Below are 16,209 nucleotides of genomic sequence, written 5' to 3' on the forward strand. Positions count from 1 at the left end.
CAGTACTGCATACAGGTACCAGATGCTGGGAAGAATACAGTATGAAGAGTCCTTTGGTTCCAGGAATCAATCCATGTTCCTTTAGATATTATCTGCTAGTTATGGACTGAAGAATCCTCTGGTCTTGTCACAGGAAGTCCTGACTACTGCTCAGTCTTTCCATCCTAAAAGTTGCTATGCATTCTGGCCCTGACCTAGCAGAACAATTAGGTATGTTAGCAGTACTAAGCATGCTAAAAATAATCCCACTGATTTCAGTTACTTGCGCTTGCCTTGCTAGAGAGGCACAGAGTGCTCAGCATACTGAAGGATCAAGTCCATAAGTTTAGAGTCTCCCCAAACTAATATTGATGCATAACTTCTTTTTTTTCTGAAGCAATGGGAACAGAGAAATACAAGTAACTTAGTGTGAACGTAGCCCTGTCTCTCAACTGAAAGAGGATTATGTAGATATCATCCCCCTCTCCCTCCTCCTAAAGTCCTGGAATAAGTTAATGCGGGCTGATTATTTTTTATAACAAAATTTATTCAGAAGCTTATTGCCAGGAAAAGTATTAAAAGTACAGAAAACAACTTCTAGAAGCTGCCTGCTTGACCCTCTGGGATTACTGTAAACAACTGCCATTCAGACTTTAATTAAACTCCAGTTCTTGACTAATGGGATTTCATCTTTCACTGGTTTCCTTGGAAGAGGTTAGTGACTGGGGCAGAACTGTGGCCAGAAAGTGAAATCCCTCCCTGGCTGGTGTACAGGTGGCTTGTATATCTTTAACCCCCAATAGTCCCATTTCAGGCTTGCTGGTGAAGCTCTGGTCCATTTTGGGTCCAACTACTACTTGCTGCTCACTTTTCCAGAGGGGCATAATTCAAGAGCTTCTCAATTAGATCCACATGGGCCAGCAGCATTCTGCGGCAGCAGTATCTCTTTAAGCCCAGGGCATCAAGGGCATCCCTGAAAGCAAACAAATCACCAACTATTTATACAGTAATAACACTTTTAAAACAGTCATATATAATGCACTGATAACTTCTGAACTTGAAAGTAACATGAAGAGAAACTTTAGAGAAACTGGGCTGTTGGTTTTTTTTTTTTTTTTTTTTAAAGTTCTAGTTTAGCTATATCCACAGGGTTCAATTCAAATTGTAGTTTTCTTTTCCCTAGTTGCTGTTGACCAGGATGCATAACTAAAACACGCTTCTCTGAAATTAATTCAGCAGCAGGGCACAATACTCTTTGTGGAACTGTGGAATCAAAATGACATGGATACTCTCTACATAGTTTGTACAGGGTAAGTTTGTTTCATTCCTATGGGGACACAACAGTAATAATTTATACAAATGTAAATATTCAGAAATGCATAATTCTGAAAGTTTCTCTACAGTCTATGAACAATAAATATGAAATGCTGAACCCCAGTGATTAATGGACTTGGGTAACCCTTGACAAATGAGCATTCTCTTATGCTTGCAAATAAAATTTAGGATATGCCAATGCTACAATTGTAAGGACCACCTATGTTGTTATTGAAACCAGGTTCCTTTGCTCAACACTGCAATTTGTTCAGAGGTAAATCTATGCAGAAACCTACCCTCTTTAAAGGAAATCAAGCCTTGATAAAAGGGACAGTGTTCTGACATTAATACTCGAATAACATCCACACTATTGTTGGAAGCTTTTGGTATCAGATACTGAACAGCTGAAGTAAGATTATGGTGAAGGAAAGAAGTCTTGTTTTACAGCATTAACTTGGGCTGATTCTGGATTAGTTTCCCAGCTCTCCCTATACTTCCTGGTTCCACCTTTATATCTATATAACAGTGGATAAGACTGCCTACCTCACAGATCCTAGAGGGCAAATCTAATTAAAGTCTATGCAAGGTATTAATTTACAAAGTTGTGACACCAAAAATAATGTGGAAATGGATGAAATCTCAAGCATGAGCTAGTCTTCCACCAAATACTAGTTCTGGCATATATGAACCCTTAATTCTAAAGACCACATCCATGAGTTGAACATTACCACAAGCAAATGGATCTAGAAAGACATTCATAAAAGTAACCTGTTTTACTTTCTCCCATACCACCTTCCTCAGTGGGATGAGAAGTTTTAGTTTAAATTTAGTTGTAGCTCATGAACTGAAGCCTTTACGCTACCGTAAATTCTCATACACATTTTACAATATTAGCCACAGTATCTGAATTTTGTAGCATCAACCCAGATCTTAACTGTAGCCCAACCCCTTTCCAGAACTACTTTAGCAGCACTAAATATGGACTGATCCTATTAAATGTGACAGACTGTTAGCCTTGCATTATTTAGTGCTGTAACAATTCTGCATTATATTCCAAAATAAACTTCAAACAGTGTGATACTGAACAGCAAGTGGAGGGTAACTTGATTTGAGAGTGCTTCTAATCATTCACATTTTATGAATAGAAGGAAGACTAGAAAGTCTGTGTTAACATTTTACCAAGTTTCAGTTATCTTGGCTGGATGCTGCAGAGCCTGAACAACTCTAAAACTGCAAAAATTCTGTTAAGTCAGGTAGCCAGTCCTATTTAGTAACACAGAATGGCTCCTATAGGTTTTGTTAATACATCACTGGGTCTTGCTACTTTTACAAAACAAAAGCAATTTTCATACAAATGGTATGCCTGAAGTCTGAGAAGCAGCATCTATTTTTGGAAAGTTCTGACCTCCTGAGTCAAACTGTCCTTCTATAGTCAGAGCTGCAGGATACAAAAATTAGCTAAACTTGCAAATCTGAACACTGTAAGCTCTGTGGAAATGGTATTCAGAAATACTGAGGCCTCAGTTGTTTCCCTCTCTTTCCCTAAACTTGCAACACCTTTGAGAGAGGAAGGAGTTATTTTTAAATAACATAAAGCGGTTTTTGCCACTATCAACTTTCGGAAACTGATCTGATTGTTCCATTTTTCCAATAAATGTGTCAGATGCAGTTAAAATCATTATCAAATTGTAAGAAGGCAACAAGTAAGTTGGAATTTTATGTGGTGTCACTGCTAGTGGCACGCTGGAGGTGAGTTCACAGAAACCCTCCTTGCAGCTGAAGGCTCATAAAGGCTATGCAGTGAAACCACATGGAAATCGCTGCACACCAGGGTTCTGTACTAGTTCAGGATACCTTTTATCATCCAAATACGGTATTAAGGCTTCACTTAACTCAAGATTCTGGGTCAATATGCCCTGCTTTTGATCTTAAAATGGTGTTAAGTTGGGGTCAGCAACCTATGGCCCACTGCATGAATCAGCAGCAAGGGTAAGGGACAGCTGTAGGGGTGGGGGGGTTAAGGCAGCAGCCCTTGGCACAGCAGGGCTGGGGTAGCAGCAGGTGAACTCAGTGGAAAAGGGGTTGCTGGCTCAGCCCACAAACCTTTAATAGTTATGCCTTTGGAGCAGCCTACCTTTAGGGTGAGTGGTGCTAATTTTGCCTGCCACCCCTAAAAGAGCGTAGACACCTGGTGCAAGTCAATTAACTTCAATAGGGTTGCTCTGATTTATATCGGTGCAAGAGTAGAATTAAGACCACAGTACTGAGCAGAAAACTATCCTGTCAAAACATCACATACATATCTCTGCCTCTGCCAAAATGACAAATGAAAGAGCTATGAAATTGAAAAACTATAATTCAGGATGCTGTCTAGAAGCTGAATGACAATAAGCAGAGTGCCACTGCAAATAGTTACGATGATAAACAGGTAATAAACCAGCATTACTTTAAAAAAAACCCTGAAACTATAATGGTCTTTCCAGGGGCCCTGTAAAGTTTAAACTGGCTAAACTAACAAAATTCATTAATGATGTTTCTACAAGCCCAAACCCCAAGAAAGCAACAGGATTTACAAAGAATACTGTGTGGGTTTCACTATAAGTTTATATACTTTCAAAATGAAATGATCTGAATTGCAGGAAAACAATCTTTCCTACAACTGTAGCAATAAACACCGAAGAGGCCAAAGAGTTGGGCTAAGAATTCCTATGGGCTAAGCAAGGGAAGCAGGGCTGAGTTCTTAAAACAACCTGAGAACTTCACAGTTTGTCAGAACTAGAACTCCTAAACTTTAAGCCCTACAGACAAATCTTACATGTTTCTTTGTGCTCCTTTTAATGGCAAACAGTGACAAGACTAAGATTGTTTATATTGTACTTGTGCCAAAGCTCTAAGTATCTTTCTCTGATCTTTCATATCTACACCTACTATGCAATGTATCCTGGTAGGTTTTAATATAGAGAAGTGTGCTTTCCTGTCCATTAAAGACGCTTTCAGTGCAGAATACAACACTTCTCACCAGTGTCCAAATAGACATTAGGGAACAGTTGGAATAATTGAGACTTATCACGGAATGACTTTAGAGAAGCCTGCTTAAATTTAAGGATACTTCTAGCTACTGAGCAGACTTGTAAATGTGAACCAGCAGTAGGATTTTGGGCTACATAGGGACACATACTTAATGAGTCATTTCATCTGATCAATAATACTATATTCTCACCCAAGAATTTTGAGATGATGTGCAATACTGAGTGCCCACCCTCAAATGCCTTTTAAGAGTCCCAAAATGGATGCTTGGGCATCCAGCCTTCCTAATCACTTCTGACCATTTTGCTTCCAGCTGTAGTCTCTTCCTGTCTCTCAGCACAATTTTTCTGTTGCAGTTCCAATATAAGCAGCTGGCAAAGTTGAATTTACTCCCTGTCCCATGAATAGTTCAATGAGTGAAATCTGTTCGAGGTCCCAACTTAAGCCTAGAACTATATCTTGTGTTACATCACCAAAAGTATTATTGAGATGACCTATGGTTTAGCTACTGGATTTCTATCAGACTACAGTTGTGGCTTTTGCCTTGTGATTTTCCTAAGTGGCTATAAACAGATTTGGTCAGGGTGGATTTGATTCAAATCAATTTAAATCACTGTGCAGGAAGCCTCAAGTTAATCAATGTTTTCTACAAAAAGTGCATTCTTTTTGTTTTGATATAACCTTAATACATATTATTCACAACTCAGAGATAGATGTAGGTTTCATTTTAGAAGGCACACACTATATAAGTTAAAGCATTGGTTTGTTTAGATTTTTTTTCAGATTAATTTTTCAGCTATGTCAGAAAACAGAATTATTATTTAGTTATTTTATTTACCAAAGCTAATTGAAGCAGATACCTGTAAAGTCATTGGAAGGTGAACTACCTCAAATTTACTAGATTAATCACAGATATTTAGGGGATATTTTTGTCATGCAGTACTAGGAGGATAACAACAACCATCACCAAAAACAAGTTTACGTATTTTGAATATTTTTCTTCAACAAGCATACACAAAACAAGCATATATATTTTTTAATTTTTAACAATTTTAGTTATAAATGTGAAATGTGTTTTTTAACAAAAATTAAATAGATTATTTCAGCCAGCTCAACATGAGAAACTTAAAATACTGGGTTATGCAGCAAACTCAGTTTTCACCTTCCTCTTAGAATTATAGAAATCTTCATAGACTGGAAAAGATGAGCTCAGATCACAGAGATGCTTAATGGGAACTTCTAGACTAAGCGCTGAGTCCTATTGGGTAGACTGGTTTTCTTCAATTTTTACTAATCTATAAAAAAAAGCCCCTGGGAACCCCATAAGATTGGGCCCCCAATCCAGTCCATAGCCTGTTGTGACCTATTTATAACATTTTTCTAAAAAGGTTACATGAATATATTGTCTCAAATAGGGATTATAAATTCTAATTATATACTATTCCGTGATAATATCTTTGAGCTTTAACATATCTGAAAGTAAAACTGTCTTTACAGAAGTTTATTTTTTTTAAACTTCTAAACAAAAAATTAAAAATACAATTTAAATAAAAAAAAAAATCTGATTTAAATAAAAAAATCTTATTTATTTATTTATTTATTTTAAATCCACCTTGGACTTGGTGCAATTATCTCCAGAATGTCTTGCAGCTTTGATAAACATGATAAATAGGACAGTTTGCAATATAGCCTCCCATCACATAATAGGAAAAATTAGGTACAAAGTTGTAACTGAGTTACTGAACATTTTTTGATTTCACTAAGTGGGAATGTCTTGGTACCTCTGGAAAATATCCAGCTATGTGTGCCCTTCTTCACTCTGTAGAGAAGTGAGAGTGGAGTGGGAAGTGAAAACTACATATCTGGGAAAGATGCAACAGAAGTAGTCAAATAGCCAACTAGCATTCTGATCCTGCAAATACTTGGCTTTACTTGCTGTGTTCAGTCCTACTAAAGTTGATGCATAAGCACTATAAATCAGTAGAGGCCAACCGCTTTTGCAGGCATGCCACAAATTTAAACTCCACACTCCCCCTAAGCAACACTTTGATACCCTTCCCCTGCCTGATCTACTGCTCTGCTTTCTGCTCCTTGCATTATCTGCCACTATACTATGCTGCCCCACACAGGTTGTCTGTGCCACAGGATAGACACCTAGGAGGTAGATCACTGCAGGATCAGATCCAAAAAAAGCATTTTTTTTAAAAACAAACTTACCCTTCTGTATATTCTGCTTGCAACAGTCCAAGATACGCCTCCCACTTATTTCCGACTATTTTGCCACAGGTGAAGCATCTGACTGGGATAATCATTTTCCTGCAGCAACTGTCAAAACATTTAAAATACTATGAAAATTCAAATCTGGAATGCAGTTGATGAACCTATAAAAATTAACTCTATGCCTTATTCATGCATGACAAAAGGGAAGTGGGAAATTCAGGAGGGAACACAGCTAGTACAGTCTATTCCACAATGCAAATACAAAAGGAAAAAGAAAAAAAAGCGGGGGGGTGGTGTTTAGTACTGGTACTGTGAAGTCCAATGTCTCTTACAGTAGAACAGAAGTACTTCATACTGCATCATCATCAAAACTGATGGCTAAAAACAGACAACCATTGTAATTCGGCAGGTTCATCTGGGTTATGACTGGCATCAACAAAGATTGAGCACAGGCCTTTACACATAAGGTTTAAATGGCAATTAATAAAAATTAGCTGTGACTTCAGAGGCAAAGCATTCATTTGGCTAATTGATAGGTACTTCACATGGGACAATGAGTCTGTCCATCTGTCAGGTCTGGGGTAGATAAAAATCTGAATCAAGACTAGGATCAGTGGTTTGAGAGAGTATTCCTAGTTCCAGTTCAGAAGCAGTGCTCACTCAAAGGGCTAAGTGGAAGAAAGCTGCCAGTTAGGGAAACAATACAGCAGGCATCCAGCTCAAAGGCTTTTAGTTTCTCGAGAGGAACACGAGGGCACTTTACCCCTGGCTTGTCTCTACCTTCAGGACAGAAAAAGAATTTTCATAACACTTTTGGCATCTCCAATAAGCGTTTGCAAAGTAGACAGGGATTTATGATGTACTCTCTCGTGCAAGATGAGAACAAGGGGTCACTTGTAGATAAAACTGGTAGGCTGTAAGTTAAAAAGGACTTCCTTGTGTTAGTTTTATACCCGGTGTTTCACTCAAGTGTGGTACTTGTTGCCACCAGATAGATGCTGTGGTAGCTGCCAGTTCAGCCAGATTCACAAGAGGATGGGATAAACTCTTGGAGGAAAGGGGGAACAGGAGCTAGTGAGCACAGGCATCAGGGATACACCCTCTGCCTCTGAGCTTCCTCTATCTGAAATGCTGGAGGCTGCAAGTGAGAGAACAGCAGAAACAAAACCCTGGTCATGCCCAGCTCCCTCTCCTTTTCAGCATCTACTCTGTGCCCCTGTGTGAAACAGGCTTATTTGATATGCAGTAAGCAAAGGCACTGACTTTGTTTTTTGCCAATGGGTGCTTTCAAGCGTTGAAGAAAAAAAAGCAGCACTTAAATTTAACTCAGTGCATTCCCATGCTGAGCCCAGCACAGGTCCAAGAGGCAGCTCGTTACTTCAACCTGGCTTTGCAGAGTCTGTATATATTGGGCCCTTTAGTGGGGCTTTTTTGGCACTTCTATCTGATAGCCCAGGGTGGGCAATTATTTTGGGCGGAGGGCCACTTACTGAGTTTTGTCAAGCCACCAAGGGCCACATGACAGGCAACCAGGCGCAGATGAATATTAATTTTCTAAATTTTTAGGGGCCCTATGGGCCAGATACAATGGCCTGGCAGGCCACATCTTGCCCACCTGTGTGATAGCCAATTGAATCAGCTTTAGCTAAAAGCACCAAAAAGCCCTGCAGAAGTGCCTGATCTTTACAAATGCTCCAGAGCCAGGTTGAAGTAATGTGCTGCTGCTTCTGGTTAAGCATTTTTTCTTTTTGGTGTGTGCTTGAACCCTGGAGCACCCATGGAGTTGGTGCCTATGGCTGTAAGAACATGGACTTCAGCCCATCGTGAATTGCTATAAGCTGCCCTTAATAAGGCCAATGCAAGCGTGAGTTAATTTCTTGGGACAAATAAAAAGAAAACAGGAAGCGGAGTGAAGTTCAAGGTTAACAAGGGAGTGGGAAGGGGGTGCCAAGCAGAGCCCACTGAACAAGTCAGAGGAGCCACTTGCGGATGCTGAGCAGTGAAACTCTGCCTGCAGATGCAAGCGGAAGATGCCCCACATTTGCCTGCAGTTCTCCCCCACTACAGCCTCCTTCCTGGTTGTGTAGATGGCCAGGGATCCTGGGGCTCAGCAGGGTGTATGTAACAAAACGAGGCGGGGAGGGGGAGATGCACAGTCAGGCTCTAGAGGTGGTGGTGGCAGTGAAGGGGCAGCAGCCTGGCGTGCTCCAGGGCACGACCGCCAGGGTCACCCTCTGCCGGGGGGGGGGGGGAACATAAGCCCGCTTATAATATTTGCAAAGACACAGCATGAGCGACACGGGTAAGCGCTCAGCAAAAAAGGGGGAAGCAGAAAGTCTGCTACTGGTGTACGCAGCCCGGTGTTGCCAGGGTGTGATGGGAAGTCAAGAAAAGGGCTTGCAGCGTGCGGGAGTTTTTCAGCAAACGCGATCGTTTTGAGCTTCCCATGCGATCATTTCCTATTGAAGATCGGGGCAAAGCTGGCACGGCCTCACCCCCCGTCCGCAGGGGCAGAGCGGGACCCAGGCCGTGGCAGCAGTTGCAAGCCTAGAAGGGCGGTGCAGAGGCCCTCTCCCCACCACGCATCCCCGCGTCTAACGGCCCGCGCTGGCTGGTCCCGTTCCCCCCCGCGCGAAGGGAGGAGAGGGGAGCAGTGGTTGCCCCAGGGCGTGCAGGGGGGCAGTCCGTCCCTCCTCCCCTCCCTGCCACCAGGGGAGGCAGCTCGAGGCGACCCATTACCTCGGCGGGACTCACGCCGCCACGCGCCACTCCAACCGCCGCGGCTCTTCCGTGGGCCGTACCACTTCCCCGCGGGACGAGGGGGAGTGGGGGAGGAAGGTGAGTGCTCTCGCCTGCCGCGCAAGGGGAGGGCGGGGAAAACGAACGTTTCGCTGTCTCCCCTCTCCCCCCGTGCCTCGATATGGTTCATTCCGGGCGGACGGCGTCCCGGCGGGCTCAAGAGAGCGGCGCTTGGGGCGGATTCGCGTTTCGCGTGCGCGGCGGGGCTCAGAGGCTGGGAAGCTGCGGCGGCAGCGGCGGCGGCAGCAGCAGCGGCAGCGCCAGGTACCTGCTTCCCGCGCGCTTGTTGCTGCGCTGCGCTGCCCCGGACTCCGCGCGCGGCAACTGGTGTCTCCAGCGCCGGGAGCCCCCGGGGGCGGGGGTAGGGGGGCGCGCCCCCATTTCACAGGCGGGAAAGTTGTGCTACCCCCTCAGCTTCGCTTGCACTCGGGGGAACAGAGGGGGAGCGGGAGGAAAGGGGTAACGCGAGTGCGGGGCAGCGGAGCCGGTCGGACTGGAGGATGCAAGTTTCGGGGGTGCCGGCGGGTGCAGCCGTGTTGGGCGAAGGCAGCGCCTGCCAGCTGCGCACCACCGATGTCAAAAAACACGGCAGCCTTAAGTCCCACCAACACATTTTTCAGCTCAACCTTAAGCAGGTTTTTGTCATCTCAAGTAATGAAGATACATTTGCAAGCGCGTCCCTACCACTGACAAGGGGTCTGCACCACTGGTGGTGCATGCACCGCAGGCTGGGAACCGCTGGTCGAAGGGCATCGGCAGACCAGGGTCTGTGGGTCAGTCCGAGACCTTTTCGTTAGCCCGGCTCTGAGAGGTGGAAAAATTCTTCTTTGCAAGCTTTTGGACACAAACGCCCTTTGTCAGGCAGCTGAAGCAGGATATCTGTGCTTGAAAGCTGTTAACGAAGAATTTTTCCAACTCTTGGAGTTGGTCTAATACAAGGTATTGGATTGACCCTCAGACCCTGGTCTGGAGGCTGTGAGTGGGAGAGGAGTGGGGGAGGAAAGCCCTGGGTACCCCTGGCTCCCTCTGCCCACCAGCGTCCCCGCTCTGCCTCTGTGTGGTGAAGGGCTGGGATGAGCTGTTGCAGGAGGGGGGCATCGGGAGCTCCTGAGCATGGGCATTAGGGGCACAGCTGCTGAACTGGAGCTTCATAGACATGAAATGCGGGAGCTTTCCACTGAGAGAGAAGCTGGTGGCAGGGTGGGGGAGCCCTGGTGATCTCCAGCCCACTCTCCCTATTAGCATTGGCTTTTTGCCCTTGTGTGATGAAGGGATGGGACAAAGTCTTGGAGGAAAGGGGCGTTGGTAGCTATTGAAGGGAGGAGTTGGGATACAGCCTCTGACTCCGAACTCCCTTGGTCCTAAAGTCTGGAGGCTGTAAGTGGTGGGGCAGGGAGAGAAGGGAGCCTGTATCGTCCCCAGTTCACTCCCGTGCAGCATCTGCTCTCTGCCCCTGTGTGATGAAGGATTGGGACAAACTCTTACAGGAAAGGGACATTTAGAGCTACTGAGCATGGGAGTTAGGGGCACAGCTTCTGAACTGGGGCTCCCTAAACCTGAAATGCTGGATATTTCCAGTGAAAGAGGAGCTGTAGGGGAAGGGGAAAGCTCTTGTCATCCCCAATTCACTTTTCCTTTCAGCATCCACTCTCTGCCCTTGCTTTTTCCTTAGATTTAACTTCATTTCCAGGGCCAAATCTTTTCTGAATTCAGCTGCAAATTTTGACTGAGCACAGCTCAATCATTCAGGTCTGTGTGGGTGGGGCAGGGATGGGACAAACTGTTGCAGGAAAGGGGCATCAGGAGCTATTGAACATTGGAGTCTGGAATACAGCCTCTGACTCAAACTTCCTGGATCCTAAATGCTGGAGGCTGCAAGTTAGAGAGAGTGGGGTGGGGGGCTGGGAGCCTGGGTCATCCCCAGCTCACTCTCCCATGCAGCATCTGTTCTCTGCCCCTGTGTGTTGAAGGGATAGGACAGGCTTTTGCAGGAGAGGGACACTGGGAGTGACTGAGCATGGGAGTTAATGGCACAGCCTCTAAATTGGAGTTTCCTAGACCTAAAATATTGAAGGTTTCTAGCGGGAGGAAAAATTAGCGGGGTGGGAAGTGGGAAGCCCTGGTCTTCCCCTGCATACTTCTCTTTTCAGCATCCACTCTCTGCACCTGTGTGATGCAGGGACGAGACGTGCTCTTGGAGAGAAGGGGCATCAGGAGCTATTGAGCATGGAAGTTAGGGGCACAACCTCTGAACTGGAGCTTCCTCCACCTGAAATGCTGGAGGCTGCCAGTGAGAGAGGAGCCATGGGAAGAAAACCCTGGTCATCCCCAGCCAGTTCCCTTTTCCTTTCAGCATCTGCTCTCTGCCCCTGTGCGACACAGGAGACAGAGTAGGATGGAGCTTTGGTCTGCCCCAGGAAATGGCAGTTCTTATGAAAATCAGACTGCTATTTCACTTTGGTTTAGTCAGATTCATTTTCCTGATGTTGGTGCTGAATGTCCAGCCCTTGGCAGGTGGGGAATACTGACTTGTTTAAAACAGTTGGTTGGACTGTAATGTAACCCAGATGCATCCACTTCGAATGATTTCAGCTTTATGGAACTAAAACCAGACCATTGGTCTTGATTTTTTTCATTTCAGATTTAATTGGCATCAAACCAGGGGTGGGACAGCGTGTGGCAATTAACTCCAATTAGCCATTCCCAAGAAAAGTGTTAATTGGGAAACTTCAGGGTTGTTGGTTGTAGTGATGTTGGTTTAAGGACATAGGCAGACCAGGTTCTTTGGGTAGATGAGAGATCTTTTATTAGACCATCTAAATAGTTGGACAGATTGTTCTTTGCAAACTTTCAGACACGAACACCCTTCTTCAGGCATAGTTGTCTGGCATTGTTTTGTGTTTGGGAAACCTCACAGGCTCTTAATTTGGGACAATGGGCTTGCCCCTCTGTCAAGGTTTGCTGCCAGAGGAGACCCCAAGCTGGCCCTCTCCTAGCTCTGAGACATTTTCATTTTGATTTGATTCAAACTAGTGTCATGTATTGCTCCACAAGGTCCTGGTAAAGTCCTGTTTGATGTTACTGAAAAGCAATAGGCAGCTAAATCATGGGGCTTCCAATTTAGCACTGGTCCACACTGTTCCTGACTCATTTCATGGTGCTATAGCTCAATCAGGCACTAACTGGAAACCCGTACAATACATGGGGCAGGAGGAGAAACCCAAAGTAATAAATAGAGGTGCAATGATATATTGGACCGGCACTAATGAAAGGAAAATTGCTGTTATTGGCAAATAGCTTTTTTTGTCTGGTGCAGTCGATGATGTCACTGATAAATGCCTCATGCATGCATGCAGCCACCATGCGTGGCCAGGAATGCAGCCCGGCAGCTTGGAGAGCAGCATCTGGCTGGTAAGTCCATGGGGGGCAGGAAGGATTGAGGGGGGCAGATTGAGGACCCCATGGTGAGGGAGGGAGTGGGGCTGGAGCTGGGGCAGGGTGTGGGACTGTGCTAGGGTGGGTGGGTGGGGATGGGCTGGGCAATGGAAGCGGCAGCACTGGGAGTGGGGCTACAGGCTGGGCTATAGTCTCCTGCTGAGAAGAGACCAGTGCAGCCCCTGGCCCTGAGACTGCAGTGGGCAGCCTGCCCTTGCCCATGCACAAATCCGGAAGGCACATGCCTACCATGCTTCCTCTGGGGGTTTGCATGGTGGTGGGGAGTTGTCAGTTCTCCCTGCTCCTTGCGCCCCCATGGACAAGCCTCCCATGGCTCTGTCCTGCACCCTGCCCCACCTTGGCTGGGCAGCACCTGCCCCTGCCCTACTCTGTCCCTCACAATAGGGGCCTTGATCTCTCTTTCCCCCCCCCCCCAAGATTTACCAGCTGAATGCTGCTCCCCAAGCATCTGGGCTGCACATCAGCAATTGGATCAGAAACAGCTGTATTGGCCAATATGTAATTGGTCATCGTTTTGGCCAAAAGAATCTTTATCGGTTCACTTCTAGCCAAAAAAAAAAAACCACTAAGAGAGTACTACTGTCTGTTAGGAACTTCAGGATTGGTGTAGTCAAAGCAACAAATCCATCTAAATGTGTACCCCCAACCTTGGAGCCTGTTGGCATTGGATAAAAGGCATGTGAAATAGTTGATTTGTTTGTGGATGATGTTTCCTTACACCAAGTTAAAGGCTGGCAGAGAAGTATTAGGAGTAGTGGATCTGTGTTTAGGAAATGCACACAGGCAGCTGTCACTGCCAAATGCAGGGGTACATCCTACTTTTTTCAGGGAGTGGGATTCTGGGCCGAAAACTGTTGACAGTCCTTGTTTGTTTGCTTGCTGCAACATTAATGGGAGTCAGATTCTGAAAACATTTCCTTTTCTGCCAAAGTGTCAGAGAATTGCTGCAATGCACTGAGCAGAGCTATTAGTTCCCAGCGTAAAAATAATTGTGACTTAATGCTGAGCTTATGTTAATATGTGTTTTGCATTTGTTTTTTTTAAGTTCTTGGACTGTCACGTTTTTTAAACCTGCATTATTAACCCTATACGTAGACCCTCCAGACCCTGCTTGATCTCTACAAGAGCAAAGACTTCCATTATAACAAATGGGGGTTTGATATTTGTTTCAAAGTGGCTTTACAATTCTCAGTGCTAATGAAGAGACTATTATTTTGCAGTCCCAGAGCAATAATTATCTTTAGCTGTGAATAGAATGACTTGACTTGGCATTGACAATAGTTCAAACTGCTGCGAGTGGTAGATTTTATGCCAACAGGAGCTGTGTGTGCATGTGCTTGTTGTTTATTCTCCTTTTTATTTTATTTATTGACTTCTTGGTGAACTTAAAGACTATGTATTAATACTTTTTTCAGCTCTGTGTCCCCAGACTCATTCTTGTGCTGAACCGTTCAGTAAAAGGTGGTTGCAGTTGGAGATGGAAATCTTGAATTAGAAGTGAGCAAGGAGGGACTGTTGTTGGGGGTCATGACAGAGACCCATCACTAAAAGTAGATCAAGATTTTATAGTTAAATGGAGGGAATGAAAACACAGCTGCATATTAACTTGATGGTAACTTTTGGACCTAATTCTCTGGTATTACTTGGGTTTATTACTACTCTGTAGATAGCATTGCTTTAACATCTGTTGTGTCCTCCAGGCATAGCCTGCTTTAGTAGGGGAAATGGGTGTAATGATCTAATAGGTCTATCACATGTCTCTCTTCCTTGATGCTATGAAATTTAAGGACTTTTACAATCTTTGAACTATAAAAGTTGCAGCATATTGAGACATCCTGCACTGTGCAAGTCCTTTGTTAGGTTAGTACATTTACCTGCCCAACCTCAATAGGCTGTTTAGAAGATTTGCCTGTGTGCAGCATCATGGTTGGTTTATTATGGTCCTTGGTATTTCTTGTTATAGTGATTGTACTTGTTACTGCATGGGGGGTGAATAACCGTGCTGCTTGGAATTTCTGACTTCTAGCTGCCCCCTGCAATAGTTTGGATATTGCTCACACAACTACTATTCTTTGGCACCAACTTGTGAGGTCTTGTTAACTGGCCCTTTTTCCAACTACTAGACCTCTCTGTAATCTTAGAAGGGCATATGTTTCCTGGAAGTGTTTGGTACTGTTTTGCACGCAACAAGTTTTCACACTGTTCTGTTCCCGTCTTCACTTGCAGTAAGTGGCAGTCTCCTGGTCTTGGACTCTAGTTCTTGGACTGTCATGGAAAATTAGAGGATGCTTCAGATGGCTTGTAATCAGTGACCCTATCAAAAGGCTCCTTAATGGTGTTACCTTGTTGGTGAAGGTAGTAAACTAGCTCCTGATTTTCTAAATATTTTTTTAACTTTATTTTGGTCTGGGTATAAAGCTGTTTCTATTTGAGTAAAAGAGCATGAGAATCACTCTTCCAAAAATATATTGGGGAGGAGTCTGCTAAAGGAAAACTCCTTGCTCTTTCCTCCTATGTGGGGTTTTGGTGTGAGATTGCATTCATCCCAATAACTGGCTCACTGATTCGTGTACAGGGTTATATTGATTCTCCTCGAGACATTCACAGCTTTGAAATGCTACTTGTCTTTATCTACTTGTGGAGTTATGTACATCTTGAGGACTACAGATCTGTGAAGTGCATCTAGGTTTAAGCATTGGGAATCACTCCTCCCAAAGAGCATTGACACTCGATGCCTGTGTTGAAATGGCAAGTCTTCCTTTCTCCTCTTTTTCCTGGAGTTATTCTGGCCCTTTCTTCCTTTTCGTGTCCTTGTGACAAGGCATTTAGCAGAATTCACAGATTCGTTGGAATGTGACGGGGCTGCACCATGAGCACTTCTGCTATGGCCTGTTCTCTACCTGAGCCTGTCTGTGATTCCATTCCTGATACTGAGGGGCTGCTAAGGCCCCTTTTTCATTTGTTCATAGAATGCCGTTGTTTGAGGTCCTAATAGCCGCACCATCGACCCAGGGCACTTGTGTTCATCAAAATGAATGTTAAGACTATTCAGCCAATTAAGTGACCTGATTGATTGAACCTTCCCTTTAAGTGTTCTTATGATGCAGAAAGTCATTTTTCCTTTTGCATTTAGACGTGTTGAAAGGCCGTGTCTTTCATGACCTCTTCTGCTTGTAATTTGTGCTGTGGGATGGTTTTTAATAAATCCATGCTCTTCCTGCTGCTAATGTTGAGATGCTGAAGGCCTGTATCTATGATCTCTTTCCTTTTTTATTTCCACTGACTGTGTCTGGGTGTGTTGTCATGCTCGTCTGGTCAAGTGGAGCCTAATCACCGTTATTTTGCCTCTTTACCCCTTGCCATCATTTTACACAAATATAAATGACCACTAGAGGGATGTGGTGGCATGGTAGT

General features: G+C 44.5%; 1 protein-coding gene across 1 annotated transcript; it reads right to left on the minus strand.

Moving 5' to 3' along the window:
* Positions 1 to 505: 505 nt before the first annotated feature.
* On the minus strand, positions 506 to 9,384 carry POLR2L (RNA polymerase II subunit L). Its single transcript, XM_019552306.1, has 3 exons — positions 9,280 to 9,384; positions 6,538 to 6,645; positions 506 to 952 (listed from the first exon to the last, which is right to left on the minus strand). The coding sequence occupies exons 2-3, from the start codon at positions 6,630 to 6,632 to the stop codon at positions 844 to 846; spliced, it is 204 nt and encodes a 67-aa protein (XP_019407851.1). The 5' UTR covers positions 6,633 to 6,645; positions 9,280 to 9,384; the 3' UTR covers positions 506 to 843.
* Positions 9,385 to 16,209: the final 6,825 nt, after the last annotated feature.

Source organism: Crocodylus porosus, unplaced genomic scaffold (genome assembly GCF_001723895.1).
Source record: "Crocodylus porosus isolate Cpor-Errol unplaced genomic scaffold, CroPor_comp1, whole genome shotgun sequence".
In the NCBI taxonomy this organism is placed as follows: domain Eukaryota; kingdom Metazoa; phylum Chordata; order Crocodylia; family Crocodylidae; genus Crocodylus; species Crocodylus porosus.